The sequence below is a fragment of the Megalops cyprinoides genome, chromosome 16, assembly GCF_013368585.1.
Source record: "Megalops cyprinoides isolate fMegCyp1 chromosome 16, fMegCyp1.pri, whole genome shotgun sequence".
NCBI lineage: Eukaryota > Metazoa > Chordata > Actinopteri > Elopiformes > Megalopidae > Megalops > Megalops cyprinoides.
This window is the reverse complement of record NC_050598.1, coordinates 21,304,691-21,329,874: the sequence shown is the minus strand read 5'-3', so window position 1 is coordinate 21,329,874 and position 25,184 is coordinate 21,304,691. Positions and strand designations below refer to the sequence as shown.

At 40.9% G+C, this 25,184-nt stretch overlaps 2 protein-coding genes across 2 annotated transcripts in view; both read left to right on the top strand.

Moving 5' to 3' along the window:
- The window catches only part of il1rapl2 (interleukin 1 receptor accessory protein-like 2), a 92,292-nt gene extending 85,431 nt beyond the window's left edge, over nucleotides 1–6,861 (top strand). The window contains exons 9-11 of the mRNA XM_036548548.1: nucleotides 1,547–1,687; nucleotides 2,370–2,540; nucleotides 6,167–6,861. Coding sequence (XP_036404441.1) covers nucleotides 1,547–1,687; nucleotides 2,370–2,540; nucleotides 6,167–6,861 — 1,007 coding nt within the window. The remainder of the gene's footprint in view (nucleotides 1–1,546; nucleotides 1,688–2,369; nucleotides 2,541–6,166) is intronic.
- Nucleotides 6,862–14,275: 7,414 nt separating this feature from the next.
- The window catches only part of si:zfos-2326c3.2 (mitogen-activated protein kinase kinase kinase kinase 4), a 46,633-nt gene continuing 35,724 nt past the window's right edge, over nucleotides 14,276–25,184 (top strand). The window contains exons 1-2 of the mRNA XM_036547575.1: nucleotides 14,276–14,431; nucleotides 15,250–15,315. Coding sequence (XP_036403468.1) covers nucleotides 14,375–14,431; nucleotides 15,250–15,315 — 123 coding nt within the window. The 5' untranslated portion in view covers nucleotides 14,276–14,374. The remainder of the gene's footprint in view (nucleotides 14,432–15,249; nucleotides 15,316–25,184) is intronic.

The window sequence follows — 25,184 nt, the reverse complement described above, 5'->3', positions numbered from 1 at the left end:
ATTCAGTGCGTTAAAAGTATATAATTTAAAAATATGTGTATGAAATGAGTTATTTATTGGAATGCATGTTTGAGTATGTAAGTATGTAACTAATGGTAAATAGATGCATTCTCCCCATCCACTAAAATAAGATTCATGTGCTGTATATTTGTGTAGCCCCTGTAAACTATGGCTTACAATACTGTGTATGCAAATAGGATTTATATGTGGTTTATATTGTTGTATCAATCTTTGGTTTAAAGGGGAAGCAAAGTAACAAAGACAAAATAAGGAGTATCACCAGTTATAATTTTGTGCTATGTTCATAAAACATAATTCCTCACTTATATGAACACCTGTCACAGTAGAACATCTATGGCACTGCAGCATTGAAGTGCTACTACTTGACCATTCTCTGATGTGGCGTATAGAGGTCTCCTTTCTTTAGAAAACTATTCATCGTCTTTGACCCCAGCTGCCCAAGCACTTCTTTTCTAAAAACCTTGGTGGAGTGTGTCATGTAGACTCACATTCATATAGTACATTTCTGTTTAAGTGTATACTGTGTAATTATATACAGAAAATACATGCAGTTGATGTATGATCTCTGATAAAAATCTGTGGAAGTATGCAGGCAAATTCAAATGCAAATGGAAAGTGGTCTTTTTCACAAAGTAGGTATTTTTTATGGCAGTATTGTTTTTTTAAGGTGTTGGATGTCCTTTTTGTCAAGGAAACTCCTTTTGGGTTTCTTATTGGCTTGTGTTAATATTTACCATTTAAAACATAATTATAATATTTTCAGAAAAGTGAACATACCACTCAGCTGCATAGATACATTAACTGTAAATATCCAGGATACATATACCAGTTGCCTGGATGTGGTGGCATCACATTCCACAAGGTCTATATTCAAATTAAGATTAAATTGCACTTTTCCTGAAGTAATACAGAAAGATTATTGACATTTGTTAAAGTGAATTGTAAAAAAGACATGGGTCTATTCTCATTCTTTTATCAGGGTCTTTGCAGTCATTTTACAGATGATTGAATTACACACTATGCCGTGTAGCATTGTGCAAGATGTCATTGACAAGTGGCACCTTCTGCTTCTGTAATGTATGAAGGATGCTGCTGGAGCAGCAAGTGTGAGAAATGATGCTGCTATCAAACAGAGTGACCGAAGCAGAGATTTATTGCTTATATTTGGTGAATGGCAGCAGGGCAGACATGAGCGATTAGACAAACGATTATAACCAGTCGGGCGTGCGTCTGTCACGTGCGTGTGTGTGTGTGTGTGTGTGTGTGTGTGAGTGCATGTGTTTGTAGGTGTTCATTTGTATTCTGCCTTTATTAGATTTATATTCAACAAAAGCATACCTACAACCCAAATGATTCCAGTAAAGTCCTGCACTTTTCCATGTTCTCAACATTGTGTGTAACACAATACAACTGTAGCACCATACAGCTACCTGTGAGAACAAAAGCACACAAGATATATCAAAGCCTTGTACAGCAGCAGTTCAGTCCTCTCTTTGACTCTCATCTCTATGTTGTTCTTCTGTAGACATGTACAGGCTGGAGCTGGCTGGAGGACTGGGAGCCATCCTGCTTCTTTTGGGTCTCCTCACTGCCATCTACAAGTGCTACAACGTGGAGATCATGCTCTGCTACCGCAGGCACTTCGGAAGTGACGAGGCAGAGGATGGTGAGCAGCACATCACCTGAATATTCCCAGCATGCTTGGCAAGGGAGTTGTTGCTGTGTTGGACCATTTGCATAAATGAGGAAAAGGATCCACACCTGTCAGCATTTGCAAAGCAGTTAAATTATCAGGGAGGGAGTCTTCACATCAGAGGTAGATACATGAAGAGGTGATACATGTGTCCAAGGTACTAGCTGGAATGTGGTAAGAGTGGGAACTCAAACCCAGACCATGGCCTCAATATAAGGGGAAGTCATTGTCTAGGGGCTATTTTTGAAGTGTTGCTCATGGCTCCTGTTCCGCCTCTAACCAAATTCCAGCCAATTTATTCCTTGATGAACACATCATCCCTATGTAAATCCACCCCTCAGTTTTTCAGGATTAAGAATTTAAATAACTGGATGTCTGAATTTGTATTGACAATATCAAGCATGACATTGTCAGGCTGCTATTCATGCATTACTCACCATTAAATCATTTTTTAGCGTGGAAGTATCGATTAAGGGCGTTACAAAATGCATTATCATTTCCCCTTGCCTTTCTGATTAAGTTTGGTATAATTCAACCAAAGGAGAACTGCAGAGCATCCAGATGCCTTTCCGGTCTTGTCTGGTGATGTTGAATTGCTCTGTTAACTCTTCTGAAATCCTGCATAGCATCAATAAACCCATTGTCCCCAATGCAGACAACAAGGAGTATGATGCGTATTTGTCCTACACCAAAGTGGACCTCGAGTCTCTGCACCGTAACACCAGCGAGGAAGAGCAGTTTGCACTGGAGGTCCTTCCGGATGTTCTTGAGAAACACTACGGGTACAAGCTCTTCATCCCAGACCGTGACCTCATCCCCAGCAGCAGTAAGTGATACGCCACCCTTACACTTGTCTCCCTATTGGAGGAGTTTTTTTCTTCCATTCCGAATTTACTTGGTTGTCAAGGATCATCACATCTGAGGCACGTCTTAATCTTTTATGCAGCTGCAGTGTTATCTCATTCATGTATTTCATGACTGTTAAAACAAAATTTACCAGTGCACATGTACTATGTTGGCAGAGGGAGGGGGAGCATACATTGTGCTATCTGTCTGTGATTCCCCAAGCGTCCCAGCAGCCATTTATCTCTGCTGGTGCCTTATGGGAAGGGTCTGAAGAGTCTAATAGGTGTCGCACCGTTAAAGACACAGAGGAGCGTGGAGAAAATAACAGTGAGTCTGTGTACATTTTTAAATGTTTGAAATGTGCCTCAAGGATGTTTCTTGATTTTGCATTCATTCCCTGCACACAAATGAATGCATTATTTCAGCCAATGGCATTTGGCCTTCTCTAAAGACTCCTGAATCATTCCCTTTTTTCTACTTTTCTCAAAATATATTGCAATCTGTTGTCCTTTCTTTGTATTATTTAGGAGGTTGTTCATTCAAAATAAATCAAAAAGTCCTTAGGCTGGTTAAGCCAAGGCTTGCATAAATAAAAATCTTCAGAGTGTGTTATTCGCTTGCACGCCACGGGGTTCAGCAGGCTGTGCTGACGGTCCTGAGACAAGGGGGGAAAAATGGGTAGGAAATGAGAGGGAGGAGTGTGCACAGTCACGGGAAGCCATCATTAGCCCAACACATTTACAGACCAGACTGAGAAAGGTGCAAATAGCATCATTCATTTAAACAGCTCATTTGTATAAACAAGGTTTGCTGGCACTTATTTGTATTAATTGATTTACATAATCACGAGCGTATTAAAAAAAAAAAAACCTTCACTGCTTAGTGCCGCTTGTACAAATTGTATTATTTATGCACTGCAAATTGACCGTGAAATTGCAATGTGTTGTTGCTCTTCCATCATTCTATTTTTTGGAACTAGAGAAAGAAGAAAGGAAGAATTCCATTTCAAATATATCCACAGCCATATTTTAGTAAAGCTATATTTTTTAAAAACTAATAGACAAGCATCTAACATGAACTACTGACTTAAGTCTCATACTCAGAGCATTTTCAAATTAGCTGTCCCATGACAGTGCAGAATTAATTTTGTTTACACAGTATAAGTAAATGACTTTCAGATATTTCTGATAATTTCAAGTTTATGTTTCTGCAGACATACGGTTTTGTCACTCATATATTTATCCATCCATGAATATCAAAAAGATACTCTATAAATCGCCAGATAAAGGACATGCACTATAATTTTATGGTCTGTCTTCTATTGTTTGGAAATATATAATTATTCGGAATCGACACTGTGCAGAATATCATTTCCATTTTATGTTAAACAGGGATTATGCTCAGTTTGAATAACAACTGCAATGAAATGAAAGAGAGGCCAGCCTGTCATATAAAACCTTTATCACCTACTTCCTCTGATTCTTTTAGTTTCACTTGCTGCAAATAAACTTACTTACAGGGACAAGGGAGAGACTGAAACCATCTGTGCACGTGTGTGGGGTCACTGAGTTCTTCAGTGTGCAAGCATTTTACTCTCTTATTCCTAGTCAGCAGCTAATACTAGCATTTTGAAAAGACCTGACATGCTATCTTTTTTATCACGAGTCTGGAGAGTCGTGATTGACAGCATCTGGAGCCAGAGCATATCCTTGCGGTCCTGCTATTTTTGGATTAATGTATGGTGTATTGCTTTGAGAAAGTTCCCTGAACCCCATCTTCATTCTGGATATCTACAGCCCACTAAAGTCACATGCTGAGAAATCTCCATTCCCTCCAAAGGGCCAGTCCTAGAAAGTTGTCCAAGTTGTGTTACACTTTTCTATGTATTGTCTTTTGCCTCTGGCTATGTCAACTACAGTAGAACTCAAATCAACATGCAGTTGCACATTGAATGGAGTGATGTATTAGATAATAAATCAGTCTTAGCTCACAATGAAATGGTAGAAATGTAGTACTAGCATTTACGTTCATTCTTAGATATACGCTCTATTAATATGCCTAGAAAAGGCACTGTAGCTGGGATGTGGGGTTTCAGCACCATGTAGTGCAGCTATCTTTAATTCTTTGATGTTTGTTTAGTCTGCTTTTTATTATTTTATCAAGTGCGTGTCATCTCTAGCCCTGAACATTGATTTATGCCATCTCAGATTTACAGGTTTCTCAGATCTGTATGGAAAAGGGACAGGTGCAGTTGGAAGGAGCACTTTCCTCATTTGTTATGCTAATGCTAGCTGGCTGGGAGAGTGGGTGGGGGAGGATGCTGTACAAGACTGCAATAATGGGAATGCTGAAATGGAACAAGATGTGAGTGATACGGAAATGTGAGGGTGGATACTGTAGACAGAACTGAGAGTAAAGCTGAAACGTAGAACATGGTGAGCGCAGCTGAAATGGAGACACCTGTGATTAAAGCTGAAACAGAGACACCTGTGAGTGAACCTGAAGTAGGAAGACCTGTGTTTAAATCTGAAATGGAGAGACCTGAGAGTGCCGCTGAAACAGAGAGACCTGTTAACCAAGCTGAAATAGAGGCAGCTGAATGATGCTGAAGTATGTTTTGTAAGAGATGCTAGAATGTAGAGCGAGCTCACTGCAGATGGAGTTGGCTCAAGGCCCCTTCGGGGCAGACCGAGGCTCTGTGGACATTCACAGATTGGTCTACAGATTCCGCCTGCAGGAATGTGTCACCCACAAAGAGCGAATACACCATTTGCTTCTGTCACCCCCCACTCTTTCTCCATCTCCCATGACTGACTGCGCCAAGCCCAGGTTAGCATTATGAAGTCAGTCTGCAGGAATTCTGCACTTTAACATGCTGAGGTCAGAGCACAGGACCACTGCTGTTGAACCATAGTGAGCTGATCAAGATTCAACTGTCTCTGTAGTCTCATAAGTCATTTCGCATCTTTAGTTTCTGATATAAAAAGGGGCATAGGTCATGTTATATATCCTGAAGTTTTACATTATTGTAAATTGTGAAGACAATCTAGCAAAATGAGGTAAAACATGTAATATCAGGGTTACTTTGCACTGCAATAATAGCATAAGGACCTTTATTTACCTCATGCTCATTCAGCTAACTGCTAAAGGAGTGTATGTCCTTATTCTTAAAAATATTGATAAGACATTTATTATGAGTGAAATGATTATCAAATACTGTAGATAATTTTGTAAATCTCCTTAGAAGAAAAAGTTTGACTGGAATGAAGAGTGCCCTGCTCAAGTGGACCTGGAACAAATGTCCCCTCTTTGCTCAATGTGACCCACTCAGAAGTGCCCTCTTTGCTCAATGTGATCCTCTTTCTCTCCCTCTCCTTCTGCCTTTCTCTTTCTATTTCTCTACCCCGCTGTTTCTCTCTGTCTGCCTCCCTCCTTGTCTTTTTCTTGTACTCCCTCTCCCTTTCCTTTGCTCTTTCTGTTTTTCTCTCCTTCCTCTACTTCTCTCTCTCTCTCTCTCTCTCTCTCTCTCTCACTCACACACGCACACTCTCTCTCTACTTCTCTTGTTTCTCTTTCTTTCTCCCCCTCTCTGTCTCTCTCCTGTAGTCTACATTGAGGACCTGGCACGGAGCGTGGAGCAGAGTCGCCGGCTCATCATCGTGCTGACGCCTGAGTTTGTGGCAAAGCGTGGCTGGAGCATCTTCCAGCTGGAGACGCGCCTCCACAGCATGCTGGTGACCGGGGAGATCAAGGTCATCATGATCGAGTGCGCGGATCTGAAGAGCGTCATCAACTACCAGGAGGTGGAGGCCCTCAAGCACACCATCAAGCTCCTCTCCATCATCAAGTGGCGGGGCCCCAAGAGCAACCAGCTCAAGTCCAAATTCTGGAAGCAGGTTCTATACGAGATGCCCGTCAAGAGGAAGGAGACGCTGTCCCGCCGGCAGGTGCTGGACTCCGGCGAGCAGGGCCTGTTCGGCGACCTGCAGACGGTCTCCACCATCGCCATGACCACCACCTCCGCCTCGCTGGCGCCCTCCCACGCTGAGATCCCTGACTTTAATCAGACCAACCACCCCCAGATGAGACACTTGTGCCGGAGTTATGAGTACGAGATGCCTTCTTCACCGGTGCAGATAGCCACCCTGGGAAACCGGCACATGTACTGCAACATCCCCATGACCCTTCTCAATGGACAGGTGGCGCAGAACAACTCCACTGGCAAGAGCAAGCCAGAGATCCACTTGAACAGCACGTTCGTCCCGCTGTCCGGGCGGGAGCTCACCAGCGACATCTGGTAGACTAAACTCACAATAACTGTCTACTTGGGTTTTTTTTTTCTTATCTGCATGAAGATTCATTAAGATAAAACATTGATCAAAATGAATACAAACTCTTGATGAATTTTTAAATAGCTGTATATCGGTTTTTGGATTTTCTTTTTTCTTTTTTTGTTGTTCAGCTGAAAAAAAATGAGGGTCACTAGATATCATTTTCCTACTTGAATTTCTCCTTTTTGGAGATGGGTAATATATGACCTTGTTTTTAAAGTTCAAGGTGTTGTTATTATGTACAGTTTTCATATCTTATAGAGACATACATAATGATTCATTTGAGATTTTATTGGTGTATGAGTATGTGTGTGTACCCACGTTAAAAATTTCTAATTGGGGGTCATTCAAGGCAGTGTGACAGTTTTCACATTGTAGCACAATTCTGTAAAGAGGGACTGAACACATTCATTGTGAGCTTTAAAAATATTATATTTAAGCAAATAAACCATGTTTCAATTTACACCAGGTATTGTCATTGTTTGAAGCCAATTAAATATGAATATTTGAAATATTTTAAAACCATGTATGGTTTGATTTGTTTTCTGTGACCTTCGTTGCTGCTCGTAGTCTTGGTCTTTTTTGACAATTCTGTTTTCCCTCCGATTATCTGATTATTGTTTCCTGATGCTGTATTTAATGTTACTCAATGAAGACATAAGGAACACCTGTGGCACTGCTTTAGGTGCAACAGGAAAATAATCAACAGATTCCTGCCAGCCTGTTCTCCTCCCTCCATTGCAAAACAAAGCAATTATTAGTTTCCAGATGGCAACGAGTCATTTAGCCAGGTAGAAACAATGATCAGGAAGCACAGATGGACTTTGGGATCGTGGGACCATGGGAATCAGCAATAATTAAAAAGTACTAATCTGGGAGTGTGTTAGGACTGGAGCAGATTTTATGTCATCTTCATTTGAAATGGCCGTGTTGAAATATACCAACTAATTCAACTGCCTAATTGGAAGCAGTCTAATATTCAGCCCGTCATTAGTTACTCCGATGCACTTGGCCAGACTGCATGTGATTGTGTACAGCGGGTCTCACCCCCAGCGTCTCCACCCTCACAGAGGCTCTGGATTGAGAGCATCCATATTTTCCACCTTCATTCGAACATGTTAAACAATATGGGTTCAGCTGAGCCTTTAGGGAGGCTTAAGGGAGTTCGACCAACAACAGATGTTTCTTCTGGCTTCGGTAATTTGTTTTTTGTTTTTTTCTTTTTTTCATTTACTCATCTATTTTCAAGCTGTTAGGCATTTGCGAGGGTAATGCAGTACTGAACATCTACACGCATTGTCTATTTAAACACAAAGAATGGTTTTATAAGAGCAAAAGAACAGTACATTAAATGACACTGGGCTTGAATTGGCTGGCACATAGGCTTCTCTCATTGGCAGTTGCTTTTTTCATTTTTGGACAGACGTGCATTCATTTCTGCTATTCACAAGTTAAAGTATTTACATTTTGATGAACTGAAGCCTGCAGTTGAACTTGTGTAGAATTTTTGTAGGATTTTGTGATTTGTGTTGATCTGAGATACTCCTGTCACCCTATCAAGTTCTTTCACATTTCTTTGTTTCTGATGTCAAGTGAGGAGTTACTTTTCTCTAATGTGGTCTTTCTAACGGGTCAGAAATTGTGTTCTTGTAGAACATCATGACCAGGTTTGGGCAACTGGTAGTTTGTGGGATGCAGTGTGCACCTGACCAAATAATACACAGGCCCTGTGGAGTCTACAGATTTACTTTGCTTGATATAGACATTTTGGACATGGCAGTTACTGCAATTCTTGTCTGTACTGTCTACACTGCTTGTCTGTATAGGTGCAGATAATTCTGACTTCACACAGATTGCTTAAAGGTTTATATTCTCACCTTTCTTATGATACTAAGCTATTGTGTGTATATCGTTCCTTTCATATGGTGCTAGTACACACATAGATGCCAATGTGCATGTGCATTTGGGGGTAAAAAGGTACAGGATTCCAGGCCATATTGGCCTTGGCAAAAAAGTAAGTAAACCATTTCTGTTTGTGAGATGGACATTGCCTAAAAATATTTTCAGCACTACCAATATTGCAATTGCTTTGACATAGTCATTCACACTTACTTCTCAAGAGGAGACAGTTAATTTACAAGTTGCTCATCAGCTTTTATTTGAATGAGAGTGGATGTAACAGGGCTACACACAAATTAGATACAATTAGCCACACGGAAAGCTACATTAATTTATTTCCACCAGTGATTAATTAATTGCATTAGATGTGAGATATGTGACAAACTACACAGAGTATTACACTAAAGACCACCGGGCAGCAAGTTATCAATGGAGAAAAGGACAGTATAGGGATATTATTTTTAAAGAAGAGAAGGACAGAATGACACAATGCCCTGGCAAAGCAAGACATTCCATTTTTACTGACCTCAGACGCGACATGCTATTGCAAAACACCAATTTGGGAGCATCAAGAATAACAAGTTTAAGAAACTCAGAGGAATTCACACTGTCCAGTTATTTCATGTACCCGTGGCTTCTATGGAAACTGTTGTCCAGTTTGCCAGCCATAAAATCTGGTATTTAAAGGAGTTTGTTTTGTTTGATTGGCTTTATTAAATGGAAATTAATGCATTTATATGTGTATGTGAAATAAATGAATGATTCCGGTAATGTGACATCTCTGTATAGTTTGGTTGGATTCTTTGGCCCTTTGGTCTGCATTAATACTTTCTGTAGGAATGCTGTGTTTCAAGTGCATATTCATTTATAGATAGTTCCTTCACAAATGACACCACAGAGGCAATTTCTTGAGTACAGAACAAGTTATGAAGCTATTTATGGGCTATTCCAATGCTCTTTGTAATGTTAATTCTCAGATTAATTCAAAGCCGAAATGTAAATAACAATATGCATATGAAATTGAGGGGAACAAAGCTATGCTTGAATGGAACTCAGAGTATTGAAACCTGTTATGGACTTGTTGTTTTGGAACATTTGTTAACAGGAATGATGGACATTGAGCGATTTTTACCCTGCTAGAGTTTCACCCATCTACAACCTAGACAAATCACCAGAGTCAACAGCGCCCTCTAGTGCATATAGCCAGTTTCTTGGAGTGATCATAATGCAGGGACAGGTACCCTCTGCCAATAGCCACACTTTTCTTTGGTTTCTCTGTAATCTTAGGTTACTAAACTGAATGAACAAGCACACCAAAATAAATCCAAATTAGTATGTTTTTACAGTACTAAGAAACTTTTGGAGACAGCTGTAACATAGCCATCTAACCCAGCAATAACAGTCCCTCGATCACAATTCCCTGTTTTCTGAGGAATATCTTTTAACTGGTACTAGTAAAAGACCATTGGTCAGGCTACACTGTATAGGACTAAATAAATAAAGACCTCAAATGAGTAGTAGCTCACCACAGGCTATAAATACTCTTCTCCTGTCTGCAGGGAAGGCGTGTCTTTTTCATTAAAGAAAAACTCCTTATACAGTAGGCTACATATGGCCTGAAGAGTCAAAAACCACACTAGCACATGTTGCCCGAAATAAGCCCATAACCGTCAAGCTAGCGGAAGATGTACAGAGTTGCAGCATGGTTGTACATCAGCTGTTGTACATCAGTGTGAGAAAAATGCCTCATACTGTAAATACTGTCATAATGTTTCTGTCACTTTCAGACATGGTTCTCTGAAACTCAGGCAGTGTTTCCTTAACCGCTACAAGCATATATCTAACACCTTTATAAGGGTCAACTGCGTTGCGTGCTGGGTTGGTCCAACATACACTTTCCCTGAGTTTCATTTTTATCATTATTTTTCATTTTAATCTCTAGTTAGATACATAATGTAACAGTGATAAAAGCAAGATAAAAAATGTATCTTTTTTACAGCCTAAGGTGCCTTTTAAGTGAATCTCAGACCTGAGAATAAAATACAAACTGAGACCATGAAGAACAATAATTTCCATTAACTGTAGCACTTGGGTACATTCTAGAGACCACAAGGCAGCATGGTTTCAATTTTTCTTTTTCTTCCAAGCACCCTGTTGACTGACAAAAGTTACAATGGTCAGAACCATGTTTTTCTTCAGTGCTTAGTGACATTTATGTGCTGTTTATTGGTGTAGATTACATGTACCTGAAATAAAGGGAGAAGCCTGGTCCTTCCTATCTTTTCCTATTTGGTATTCTTTGTGCCATCTTGGGCTTCTGATGAATTAGACATCAGCTTACAGCTCACATTAGACTCAACCTTGGCATGATGTATCAAGCCATATCTATAACCAGATGCTGAATGGCATTGAATAAATATTTTTGCTGTGTTATGCAACAGTATTTAAGATATACATACAGGAATATGTCTGCAGTTCTCTCCCTGCTGGTTCCTGCAGCCCTGTGTGAAAAACTGGTTTTGACTTGTCTCAGACATTTTTCATTTATTGTAAGAGGGAGGATCAAGAAGAGTAAACAGACATACGCTGCCCCATCATCTCTGAACAATTGCTCTTTAAAAAGATATTACCAATATGGCAGAAATATTGTGAGCAATTACCTTTTCATCTATTTTTTTGTGACATGTTCATATAAATTAGCCTGGCTTTTGCAAGGCCATCTACTGATCAAATAACATCTGACATTTAGGCAAACAGGGAGAGTTGGATTAAAGTAATCCAACAGTCTTAACAGCTAGCTGTAGAATGCTTTATGGTTTTAGTGTTTTAATGATGCTTAAAGTGTTCGCACAATTCATTTTTATTACATTGGTGATGACTGAGAGTGACTTTTTTGAGACCTATGTGCATGATTTGATTTTGGGAAATGTATTCTGTTATAATTAATAATTCATACAGCTGCACAGAGATCTAAGTGGGCAATATGATATTTTCAGAATTACATTTGTGTTAAGTGAGAAACACTTCTTATGATTGTAGCAGTAAGTAAGCAGGATCATTTTGATGTAGCAGCTTGGATACAGTTTTTTGTTTCAATTTTTTATGAAAGAGAGAGCAGTTCATAATGATTTACTTCAACCATGTTGGCTGTATGTGTGCGATTTGTGGATTTTAAAAAAGACACAACCCTGTCAAGTAAGATTTATACATTAAACCTCTCCAATACTCAGATGAGGAGATCCTATTTAGCATATGTGTTACCAAATGGCATCTCAACATTAACTGCATATACACAAACCCCTGACATCCTCCATGAATCCTAAAGGACTATTTTGTCTGGTGTGCTTTCACGACCCTAACATACAGTGGGAAATAAAAGCTTGCTTGATTGATGACTCACGGTAGAGCAATTCGGAAAAACCAATTAAACTTTGCACTTTTTCTGTAAGTGTTATTTTGCTGTAATGTATTTACACTGGGCGATGTTGTTTAAATGCAAATTTGTAACATAACACGAGCCAATAAAATTTCTGCATGAAAGAGAAGTAGCACAGTTTATCATGTGGCAACCTTTGTCTGTCTTGCATGCCTGTGTCCCATGGGCTGTCCTCAGCAGCTGGAAACCAGCAGAATTATGCTATTTATACACTGTGGAGAGCAGGCAATTTACTGTATGCAGCAAAGGGCATTTATTTGTGTTTGCATCCTAGTGAAACCAAGCTAGAGTAATAAGCCTTTCCAGCATAGCTCATCAATAGAAATAGCAGCTAAATTAAAACCAAGACGGTCTGACTCTGACTCAGTAAGGTTAAAGGTCATGGGATCATATATTCTGTCTGCTAATATGACCCTTTTTTTCTTACCCCACAATCATCACCACCAGCCTAATTTGCCTGTGTGCTTGCAGACCGTACTGAAGTTCACCCAAGGGGATTCTGCATGCCAATGGTCACTTGGAGGCCCTGGGATGAAAAATATTGGTCCAGGCATATGTTAGCTGTTTGAATCAGTAAAGCAACTGGCGCAACTTGCAGTTTCTGGCCCTTGTTCAAGAGGCATTGTGAACACAGACCATTTTCTTATCCCCCCCTCAACGCTTTCCTTTTCCTCAGAGGAGAGTTTAGAGAGTGTTGATCTTTTGCCCTTTGAATTTTCTCCAGGAAGCCACATACTGTAATGAACTGGAATGAATTCATTTTGATTGTTATAAGACTGTAATGGTTTGATTGATCATGTGCTAACAGACCAGAAACGGGTTTAGTCCCTTTAACACCCAGTATATTGTCCATCTACAGCTTGCATGCTCTCTCTCCCTGCCTGTATTGTATACTGTACATAAGGTGTCCAAAATGAGACAAATGTGTATAGAATAGTTGAAAGTGTATTTTGATTTTTTTGCTTTATTTAAACAAGGGATGGGAAAGCAGAACAGTTTTGCTGGAGTGAAGAGTGAGTTCAGTTGGACCCCCTTATTCCATTTCTCTCTCTGTCTTTTGCTCTCTCTCTCTCTCTCTCTCTCTCTCTCTCTCTCTCTGTCTGTCTTTCTTTCTTTCTGTTATTTAATTTTACATAAGAATGTCATTATATCATAAGCCAGTGCAGCTCTTTGCTTATTCATCATGTCCCAGCATTGTTTGTGCCCCTGCTCAAGAAAGGACCCTCTGTGGCCTGACACAGTGGTCCTGTTCTGGGGTCAGCTGCCTCAGGCACAGGGCAGCTCCTGCCACCGCTCACCGAGTGGGAGAAGGAGACGCTCACACAAAGCCTCCTGGCAATTACCCGTATAAGTGACTGATTCATGACACTGACGTCAGGCACAGCTGAAGGGTTCTCCTTCCATGGAAGTAATTCTGGTACACACAACCCAAATTTTATGAGTATGATGTCCGTGAAGGTAGTGCTATCATCACAATGGGATACTTCCCCGGCAGTGAAACCATAAGTGTAGTTTTCTGTGTTTCTGTGGCCTGTGCAACTTCATTTCTGTCAGAGGTCTGGGGAAATATGAGTCACTAGTGCTGCATTAATGCTATTACATTTCAGCCTTATCGACTGATTTGATGTATGCATTTATTTATGTATGTTTTGTAATATGTATTAATCGGCGATCTAACTTTAAGGACAGAGTATTTAATTTCCATTAGCACCACAATCACATGCACAAATCTAGACACAAGTCTCATTCATCCTTAAGAATCTCTGCGACCTCCAAGCAGTTTCTGCTTAGGTTTGCTGGGTACGATTGGATCAGTTTGATCAAGGTTTCGGACACACATTCGGACGTCATTTCAAATTTCAGAAAAGCAGTAAAAATGTTCTATAGGTGTTTCCTGTCTTTCTACGCTCGAAGTGGTTTCGAGCACAACATTTCAAAATTTGTTTTCTAGGGGGGAGGAGAGTGGGGAACCCTTTTTTTGTTTCCTCTGAGTTTTTCCGGGTTTAGCTGTTGGATGAGAAGTTTCCTGTGTTTGTCGCAGAGTAGCAGCAGCAGCAGCCATGGACTGACACGCTTTCAGACCGTTAACTTTGAGAAATTTAAGTATATGTCTTCTGTTTGAGTACAATCGCCAAACGAAGCATAGTCATGGCTCGAGATTGCACCACTAAAAGTTTGGATAGTATTGACCTGTCCTCTTTAAGGGTGAGTAAAGGACTTATTCAGCATCAATTAATCCCAATGCATGCAGACGTCTGAGTAAACATGCCTCAGATGTTGTCGTTGGTAGCAAATGTATCACGTAAAACAACAAAAAGTCTTAAAATCTTCAAAGTCCGTGTAAGTAAACTTTGTCTGAAAAGTATAAGGAAACTTACCTACAGTATGTCTGTTTTCCTCCTTAACGACAACACAGTTTATGTGCCATAAATGCTCGTTCAACTTCGGCGAAGTTTTGCACCAAAAGTAGCTCATTTGCAAACTGCAATCTCTGCACTACGCTGACAGTTTGGTTAAAAACAAAAACACTTGTAGAGCTCCAATATTCGGCTGTGTTATATTGCAATACACCAAAAACAACGAGAATAATTATGAACGGATCGAAGTGCCTGTTACTTCTGTCCACTGTTACCGCAAAATAAAACAAAGAATATCTGGGTTGGGACGTGGAGGTGTTTTCACGGCTAATGGTTTGTTTGTCAATTGATGAAATGACATACAAGGTCCAAAGCCAGCTGGAAATATGTTCAGTTCATGATCCTAGCTGTCAGATTGTAAAAGTTAGATGTGCTTTGTATGCACGGCCACTTCAATGTACTCGGTGGTTAATTGAGTATTCTGTCGATTGTTCTTTGTTAAGAGGAACTATTTGGTTTCAGAATGACGTTTGTCATGGAACTACAGTCGTGTTATGTGTAATATCGTGATTTATGTGTAAAGTGCGAATAGAAGGTAATTATGTCTTACTGTAGTTTCAAGTAATTGTTTCTCTCCTACTAAACTTTTATTTTCCGTGTTTTCAGGATCCTGCAGGCATATTTGAACTGGTGGAAGTAGTTGGAAATGGAACCTATGGGCAAGTGTACAAGGTTTGTTTTGAGTTATACCTTTAACTAACACTTAATCTGACTCCTCCCTTCTTTCAAACCACGCTTAATATCTTTTTTTTTTTCCTTTTCCACAAACACTGCAAGATAGTAAAAGGAATATAATGAAGTTTAATGTAGATATCCAGGTATCAGCAAGCAGATACAACAGTCTTATACATATGCAGATGTAGACATTGCTTTCATGATATTGAAGCAGTTGTCCCAGCTGATCATGACTCAGTTGCTCAGCTGTGCCTATGTGAGTTATGTGCTTGTGTGTGTGTGTGTGTGTGTGTGTGTGTGTGTGTGTGTGAGAGAGAGAGAGAGAGAGAGAGAGAGAGACTTATATCCATTGGTGTGGTTGCCGACAGATATAAGCATCTTTTGCACTTTTGGGTGGAGTCCACTTCCTCATCAACACAGAGAGCACTAATGGTTTCACATGGCTTGTGGTTGTTTAAAAAAGTTTGTGTGCTTTAAAGTAGCTTTGCAATGCTGGGACAAGGGTGCAGCAGAATGGTGTTCACCACTTTCTCAGAAATGTCAGAAATGGTTGCCTCATAAAAAAGCAGAGGGCATGGTTAGGTTGGTTGCATTAAATTGATTATTGCTATCCTTTGATTTACTTTACAAGGAGGAACATAATGAGACCAATTGTAAATATATATATATATATATCAAGGATTAATTGTATGTCCATATGCAAATAATAAAAAAATGGTTTATCCTTGGAGTGGGCCTCACTAATTTCACAGTTCTGTGTATATGAAAACAGAGTAGGGCCATTTGAAAGCCACTGTAACCTTTGTGCTTTTCTGCTGACAATTGAAGTTGTGAATTCTTCCATGTAGCAGTTTTTACAGACTTCCAGCTGAAAAAAGTGTGTGCTCCATGATTTTATCAGCAACATGTTGGCCAGCAACATGGCCTCTTTTCCTCCTCCTTCTCTGTCGTCTTCCCAGGCACCACACATGAACATGAAAGCAATGTCAGAACGGAGCAATAGTTTCTACTCTTCTGCTGACCTTTGTGTTGGGTCTACTCGTTATGATATATGCACTGTCAATACGGGACAAAATACCAAGGCTGCTCGATGGACTACAGAACTGTCAATCCCAGTGTCAGCAATATGCTTCTATTCAAGGAGTCGGTAGAAAGATATGGTAGCTAACAGCCTACTCAAATAGTACTGTGTACTACAATATATGGTTTTCAATACACTATTTTTAGGTCCATGTTTATAGTAAGAGGTAATCCTTAAAAAAAAGGAAATCACAGTTTTAAAACTGTTAAGTAATGGGCATGAGGTTGGGGTTTTAAATGAGCTCAAATGCTGGAATAATCAAGATATCCTTATTGACAGACTATATTGATTGATAGACAGTTGCTCAACAGTCATTTAGGTATTGGAAACACACAAAACATTTTACTTGCCTCTAACCTCTAAAAAATGTCACACCACTAGTGCTTTCAGCATAGCGTATAGTAGACTTTAACTACAGATGACACAGACAAGTTGCAGTTTGGGTCTGGATTTCTGCATTTGATTAAAGATTCAAAGAAATATGTATCCTCTGTATTAAGTGTTGGAATAAAACATCTTAGTCTCAGATTCAGTCTAACAGCTGTGAGTTCCAGCAAGTGGTGTTATGTTTATGCCTTTCTCACACATTTTTGTAATCTCACTGACTGCAACACTCGCAGTCATATGGGAGGAATAAAAGGGGAAAATAAACAAGACAAATTATCATAAATTTGTTACTCAAAGTTCACGAAAGAGTACATTTTGGGTAGTGTGAGTCTTAACTTGAATGATGACAAATCATATTGTCCCAGGAGGGTGTATCATCGTGTTTGTGTACAGCGCCCCATTGCAGGAATGCAAAGTCAGTCACCTCGCAAATTTCAGTCATGTTTGGAGGTGTTATAATGGTACATTTCTGCAGTGAGGGCCTGAGTCTGTTTAATGTTGTATCACAAATATGTAGAGCAAGTATTGGCTCCAGGTGAAGGTCAATAGGTACAGGGAGCAGGAAATCCTGTTTTTGAAAGCTTTGCATCCTGGGTGATTGAGCGCATGAAGGCGCGTGCAGCTCACAAAGTGCTACAGTTTCATTTTCCCCCTGCCAAGATGCCAGGACTGCAGACAGAATATCAGTGGGATTATGCTGTTCTTGATGTATATTGATTGGAGAATTGCCTCCTCGGTCCTTTACAAAAACATCAAGGCGTGAGTTTTCTTTTCAGGGGGAGCGCTTGTTTTTAATAATCCGGCCCCTTGTGATTTTATTGCAAAATGTCTGATCGATTCAGCAATTTTGTACCATGCTGAATCCATAGGACATGGCAATTAGGAGGTTCAGAATAAACAATGAACCAAGGAACATCAAAGTTGCCTTTGCGCTCCGAGGAGGGCCTCCATAAAACTTAGCATAACTGTGTTTCTGTGTGTCCCCGAGTCTTAACGCCGTTGCGTTTCTCAATTAACTTAATAGTGCTTTTTCTTCTTCAGCACACACTTGAGGGCAAATGTTCAGCAGTTGCCTGCGAAGAAAAGGGAAAATATAATAATTTTCCTAATGTGTTGCGTGCCATTTTGTCCAAGGCCTTCATCTGTGCTGTGAAAATAGCTTCACAGCCATGCACAGATGAATGCTGATGTAGGCACGCACCCTAGAAGTCCTGGCAGATGTGACACCCATGTGTCCAGGGCACTGATCTGCATTACTATGCTGGTTAAAGAGGTCACGCTTTAGCTTCTGAACTCTGCTGAAGCCATTAAGATTACAGATTTTTTTTATTGTTTTTTAATGTCTTTATTGTAACCTATTCTTAATAACAATGACTTAGATTATGCAAAACATTAAAAAATTACATACATAGCTGGAACTCTGGCAAGGCTGGCCTTGATGTCACCATCAGACAGCAACTCTCTCAATCCAGTAAGTACACGGCAATCGTGGTCCAGCTCTGTGTCTGGCCTTACAAGGTCCCCCACAGAGTTCACTGGTAGAAAAAACAATGCATAGTCCATGCAAATTTCATATCATAAGGCCATTGCCTGCCATGTACAACCCAAGACATTCATACAGGCAGGAACCAATGATGAGCAAGCACCTTGTAATTCTTTTAAAAGGTACAATGGTCATGGCATTGCCCTCCGCTTTTCCATGCAGTTAGACTATGTTGTGTTATACAACACATATGACCAGTGAAATGCAACATGGCCCATTCAGATATCGCTGATGTCACAACTGGTTTGAGTTCCACTTTCCATGATCACAGCTGTGGGTAATTCTATTGGTGCCCTTTCATATCTTTGAGAGCCGCTTAAATTTAAAAATGGTCCTGTCAGTGTAGCAGATTCTAATGCTAATGGATTGATTGGATTAGTTCTGAAGGCAATCACAAGACTCGCTGTAGATTTGCCTGTATTTTACAATAACTTCCATAAAAGAAATCATTTTTTATTAATTGCATCACAGGTCTTAGTTCTGTCTCAGCAGGGAATAGCTCTCATCTTGTTAGTGTGCCAGAGACTCCCAACCATGGCTCCGGTTCTACACTACTTATGCATGGATAAAAGGACGTAGAAATCCAAAGATAGATTTTATATACGCCAGTACACTGATTCATATTTCTGTCACTCTGTGGCGTGTCTGTGTTGCGACATGAGTTTTTCTCTCAAAGCAACCGATTGTTAATTATGTTTCTTTTATTGAAGAAACAGTATTATTACTTTCAGATGTTGCACTATATGACCTATATTTATGGAGTGAAATTCTGTGCTTCAGAGGCAGCCCAGCTGCATATTGCGGCAATGCAAATCACACAAAGCCAATGGGGAACAGTGGCTCGTAGGTGGCGATAGTGTAAAGGAGCTAGGTTCAAACAGCAGAGAGCAGGCATAGTTCACTGATGGTTTAAAGTCACAGTGTCAGAATCAAAACCATTGTCTACTCTTATTAAACTGGCATCTTTGTTCTTCACACCACCAAACAGATCTCTCAAAATGAGTGAACAGAGATGTCTGCCTGTTTAGTGTTGACAGTTAATGTGAACGTGTGAGATGTTTTTAATATCAGTGTGCTGATTTTAATATTCTTGTTCAAACTGCAGTGAGGCTGTCTTAAGCATGTGTGTAAATGTGTGTGGTATTTCTTTCACATGACAAACACCAGCAATTGCAGTGCAAAAGGAAGATGTGTTACTGTGTAACGGTGCGGTTTACTACAAACGTGCCTTGAAAGGATGCATGTGAAACAGATTTTTTTGCCGTGATGTCAGATGGCTTGAGGTTATCTTTTTCATGTAAACCAGCTCAGTGCTCTCGAGGCCTTCTCATGCGATCCTGTTTGGGACCCGACTTGGCATTCTTGCCGGACCATTGTCTCCAGTTCCACTTTACTCGGAGGGCTATTTTCTGCACCCGTCCGGTTTTGTTCTCCTGATATTGTTTTCATCTCATTGTTAGAAACAGGAGACCCTGGAGGTCGTCTCGCAGACTCTCTAAAATTGTTTGGTATCTGCCATCCTCCACATGACTCTCGCACAGCTGAGAGCACCAGCCTCTGTCTGCTCATAGGGTGGACCTGCCTGCTTTTCTGCCTGTAAGAGAGGAAGACAGGCAGCTTCCTAGCAACCTCCTTTCCTAGTGTCTGGCTTTCTCCAGACTGGTGACTCAGTGGAGTGGCTAACATCGTGGGCCACACCAGTCTTGTCCTGAGAAGGAAAATGGGTGGATTGTTTGTGAGGGGCATATGATAAACATATAATTCCCTGGAGCCGTTCCTCCAGAGGGCCCTTGGCGGCTGAATGCTGAGCTTCCCTGTCTGAAGATGAGGAGGGGGTGACTGAAGGAAGATGGCGTTGCCGTGACCGGCGGGGGAGAGGAGTCATGTGAATTTCCAGTTATGTGTTATGGTCGGTCCCGTGATGTCAAAGCATGTAGAAGTCCCAGATGTCCTGGGGATCCGTGTCTCACAACATTTCATGGTCCCTGTAATGGATTATGCTGAGAACAGTCTCATTAAGACACCATTAGAACAGCTGGCCTCACAACATTCTGATCCAAGAAAGGATGTCCGAAAAGTGGGGTCGGTCTACAATCATTTTGGACAACATTGAAATAAACCAACAAATCAACAACATTGAAACAAGGGCATGGAATTTAAGGGAAAAAAAATCACATGTATGCATTTATAGAAGGTCAAATAAAGCAGTAAAGAAAACATAAAGGAAACACTTCTTTCCTCTGCTGTCATCCATGAATTCATCTGTATCAGGGATGTATTGACTCTTGTGTGTAGATCTTATTAACTCAGATGTCATTAATGAACAGCGCTAAAGGTGTGTTGTGTACTGAGCCCAGCCCAGGCATAAAACGTACTTGGGTATGTCTACCAAAATAACAGCATTCTTGCAGTTCTAATTAGAGGTTAAGAAAAGTATTAAGCTCCCTGTTAAAAATACATTACAAATTTGAAAGTAAGCTACAACAAGAATGTCTGACCGGATTTGTACTAAGCATAGATTTCGCTTATGAGGTGAGGGGAAATGCTCTGCGTGTCTTTCTCCAGGTTTCTGTTTTCTGAGAACTCGCCTAAGCGCCCTTTAAACTCCCTTCACACTTCTGTTTTTTGATCTGTGAATGGACATTTCTGAGACACAGTGATGGAACAACAAAAGAGCCAACAGCTGCAAAGTAGTAGTACTGTAGTAAACCACTCTGCTTGTTCGGTGATCAGTATGAATGGGACTTTTGGGTGAATTTGGGTGAGTGACTGTACATTTGGCACAGTATTCCTTCAATGCCACAATAGTTCCCGGTGTGGATATCATCAAGGAATTTCAGAAAGCCTGTTGTTGATTTTGTCTGATTTTTGGTTAATTTCATCTTGTTAGGGCTCTATGGGTTTGAGAGTGGTGGACATTGAGCAAGATGCTGGTATGGGCCACGCTGTAGTGAGGCTTTGTAGCGTAATGACATCAATAGACTTTTCCTCTTTTGAAATAAGCACTTCCCTGTCCCGCAAGTTGAAGTGTCATGCATTCGGTCACAAATGACTCCTGTCAGCACTGATGCGGTTTTGACATAGGCGAAGATGGCTCAGCGAAGAGGCCTCTCTCAACGCTCACGATAACTGTGGGCGTTCCATATTGTGAAAACACCATTGTCGTGGAGGAGATTACCACGTGGCCTGACAGAGGAAACCGCTTTCTCAACACACATTTCCTGCCCTCGCTGTTCAAACAACTGGGTCTCTGCCCAAAAAATCTGGTGACGTCATGCAAATCCCCTCTGCACTGATGCGGCATGAAAGAGGCCCCCGGTGTTGAAAAGCGGCCTTCTCTTTCTGAGCGTGCTCAGGGAGGAAGGCGAAAGCGCTCCACGGCCCGCAGCGTAGGAACTGTGGCACTGCACGATAACCTCTGGACCCCACTCCCCAGAGGTGTCAGGAGGGCGCTCGCTGCCAAGGATATTTCTGTCAGAAGGGGATTTCCTCATGCACCCCCCTCCCCCCGATCCCCCCCATGGTACTGAGTCCCTCTCTCCAATTCCCATTGTATTTAATGACAAGGGGAAAAACAGGAAGAATAGGGGGGGAAAAATTGACAGCCATCTCAAGAGAGTCTCCATAAACAAAAATACTGGGGCATTTTAGTAATGAGGAGTCCCTGCGAGGACACTTGATATTTGCCGCACCCGTTTATTAGGGCTAGGGGGAAATGGAGGTTGAGGGTATTGACAGTGAAGCCAAAATGCTGTCTTCACCATTTCTATCCACAGAAAGAGAATCACTGCTGTGGAACACCCGCCAGAAAGCAACCTCATAGTAATCATAGCATAGGACTGTGCCGCATGTTCCTTGAAGTGAGGCATTCACATACGCTACATCTTGTGATAACTTTGACTTGTCTAGGAGGGCTTACTGGTACGTCACATTGTTTAAACTGGAACACGATTTATGCCTGAATCCAGCATATTTCAAAATGAGCAGCTCATGGGAGCACTGCTGGGGATTGTTGAATTCTGAGCTTTAGGCTAACTAGAGGACAGTTGGATTCCTTCTCCCCCTTCCTTTGATCATCATGAGGAATGCTGTTTAATGCAACTTTGCGCCCCATCCCCACCCCCCACCCTCGGCCACCCAGAGATCCTGTTTATTAGGGGATGCGGTAGATCATGTCCACAAATGTCCTCTTAACATGATTCGGCTTACAGACACAAAGTGTATGCAGTATGTTTCATAAAGAGGCATGAATTACTCTGCCATATGTAAGGATGTGCCACAAGATTACATAAACCCTTGTTGCAAGACCTTGTTGCAGCCCTTGTTCTTGTGAAACGTCTTATGAAAATGCTTATGAATCTAATACTGTTCACCCGAAGGACTTGTGTCTTTCTGTTGTCATTGGCCATATCCATAAGCCTTAATGGTGGTGCCATAATTTCCATCTCAAGGAGCCACACTGCACATGTGGAATACTGTAGGTGTCAAAATGTTACTCTGTGTTTATCATAATATTCTAATGTTATAAACCGGTATAAGCATTTGTTTGTGTGGGGGGCTCTGTGTCTGTTGTTAAGGGTTTTTAAACTTTACTTCATGCAAACAATAGAAGGAAACCGGACTTTCGTTTCGTCTCCCTCTCCCTCTCCTTTAAACGGATATTTCCACCGGAGACGACACACGTGCAGCGGGTTTGTGTGCTGTGCTGGGGCAGACCAAGTGCATGTGAAATCCAAGATTTTCTCCTGTTACTCGGGGATCGCAGCTGGACAGATAACTTAAAGGAAGCATTATCTAGAGTGGGGCCTGCTTCCAGTGAACAGCTTCAAACACTTTGGTTCCCTTCAGTGGCTCAGGATTCTTGGAATGGCCAGATTTGTTTATTTTTCCTGTATTCTGAAATTTTAGTGTTTGCACATTTCTTCTCTGTCATTGTTTGGACAAAAGACAAGGTTTGTGTTGTGAAAGTGTGGCAAGGTATTACTGCCAGCCAGAATGAGAGCCATTTTGGTGAGAGCAGATATGTTGTTGAGCTTTTTACAAAAAAAAAAAAAAAAAAAGAAATTACATACATTATACATAATTACTCACTGTTGTAACCAGTGCGTTTATTTTCTCCAAAAGTAATTTACAAATTCTCAAACCTGCTTAATTATCTTTGGTTTTTCTGGGAACTTGGGCAAGTGCCCTTCTCACAGCAATCACAGTAAAATGAGCTGAACTTATACCACTTTGGTCCTGAGCCCATATCTATACTCTGCACTGCTGCCAACGATTCTGCAATGGCTGAGATTGAGAAAATACATTTCTCATGTCAAATTTAATGTTCAGTGGATATTGTAGAGGCTAATAATGCACTTGGGCAGAGTGACAGGCTGACGTAATTAATTAACCACATTAAAAATCATTTAGAAACACCTTTAAGTACGAACGATGTTGTATAATATCTGTACTGTAGCACAAAAACTGGGAAGGAAATGTGGCAATTGGCCTACTGCTTAAGTACTGAATACATGTAGCCACTTATCCACTAGAACTATCCTTTTCTTTTCTTCCAGAAAAATCTGACAGGGTATATGCATAAAACTACCCTGTGTATAGCTATCTAAATAAACAAATGAGATGGGAACTGGAAGTACATTTTAGAACAGCGGCTTTTTGAAGCCTAATTAAAGCTTTTATACTCCATAATATCTTCTTGCACTGATTCCCTAACTTTAGTGTAGATCACTGTGTAGTTAAGAAAAGCATGAGGTAGGTATATCAGGGAATTAGAAAAAGCCCGGAAATATCAGTTTCGGCAGATATGGTTGGGCCAATCAGATATCAGGTTAGGCTCAGAAAGTCTCTGCTAGTGCACTTCTGCTGTTCAATGCCCAGTCAGAGGGTAATACACAAACGCTCTCTTCTGGGAGGGAGGGGAAGCTCTGTTCAAGCAGCCATACTAGCCATTTATCTTGAGAATGCTCAGCAATGTGAGCGTTTATTTTCTAATTGTTTTCATGAAAGCCAATGTTATATGAAATGATCAATCATCCAGAAAATCTACAGTCAGTAACACACATGATATGTCATATTTAGACACATTTTAAATCCATTCCCTGCCTTCTTGATCCCAGACATAGGAGGGTGTTCGATTTTATTGATAACACCAGCGTGACATCCTCGTATGCCTGCCTTTAGTTGCATAAAGATCGTGAGATAACGGTGTGTTGGCCATTTTGCCACCTTTTGTAACCAGAGCTCCCTACATACATGCATTAGTGTCATGCTAACCGTTTCAGCACATACAGTAATGCCTAAAGAGTGTTTGAAAGTTTGAGGAGAAAATTCTGAATGCCTCAGTGAATATTTTGTGCACATGCACTCAATTCATGTTTAAACGGCTTTGTTGATAAAGACACTTTAATGAGGTTGTTTTACTCACCCTGCTATTATCCACATGTGCACACTCCAGCGTTCTATTGGCCTTGCATACAGACCCATGCCCCCCACCCCTCCCCCCCCCTTCTCGTGTCTGTGAGGAGCCACAGCGTGGCTCGTAATTGAACCCAGCGCTGGGGGCTGCAGAAATGCTTACGCCGCATGAAACGGAGCGGCCTTCCATCGACCGCTCCTCAAAGGCCGCTCTGTACTGTACACAACCAGAGTCAGGATCGCTCTCTTTGTGAAAACATCACAGCCAAAGGCAGGCAAGCAACAACAGGAAATGCCAAGGTTACCACAGAAAAAAAAAAAAAAACTGTGCCAGGGGTATCTTGAGCATATCGGCGTGTGATCTCTTTTTTTTCTGTCTAGGGGTTATTCTTTGATTTCCTGTGTTGTCGTGTGGTACTCCTCCAAATTTGATGTTGT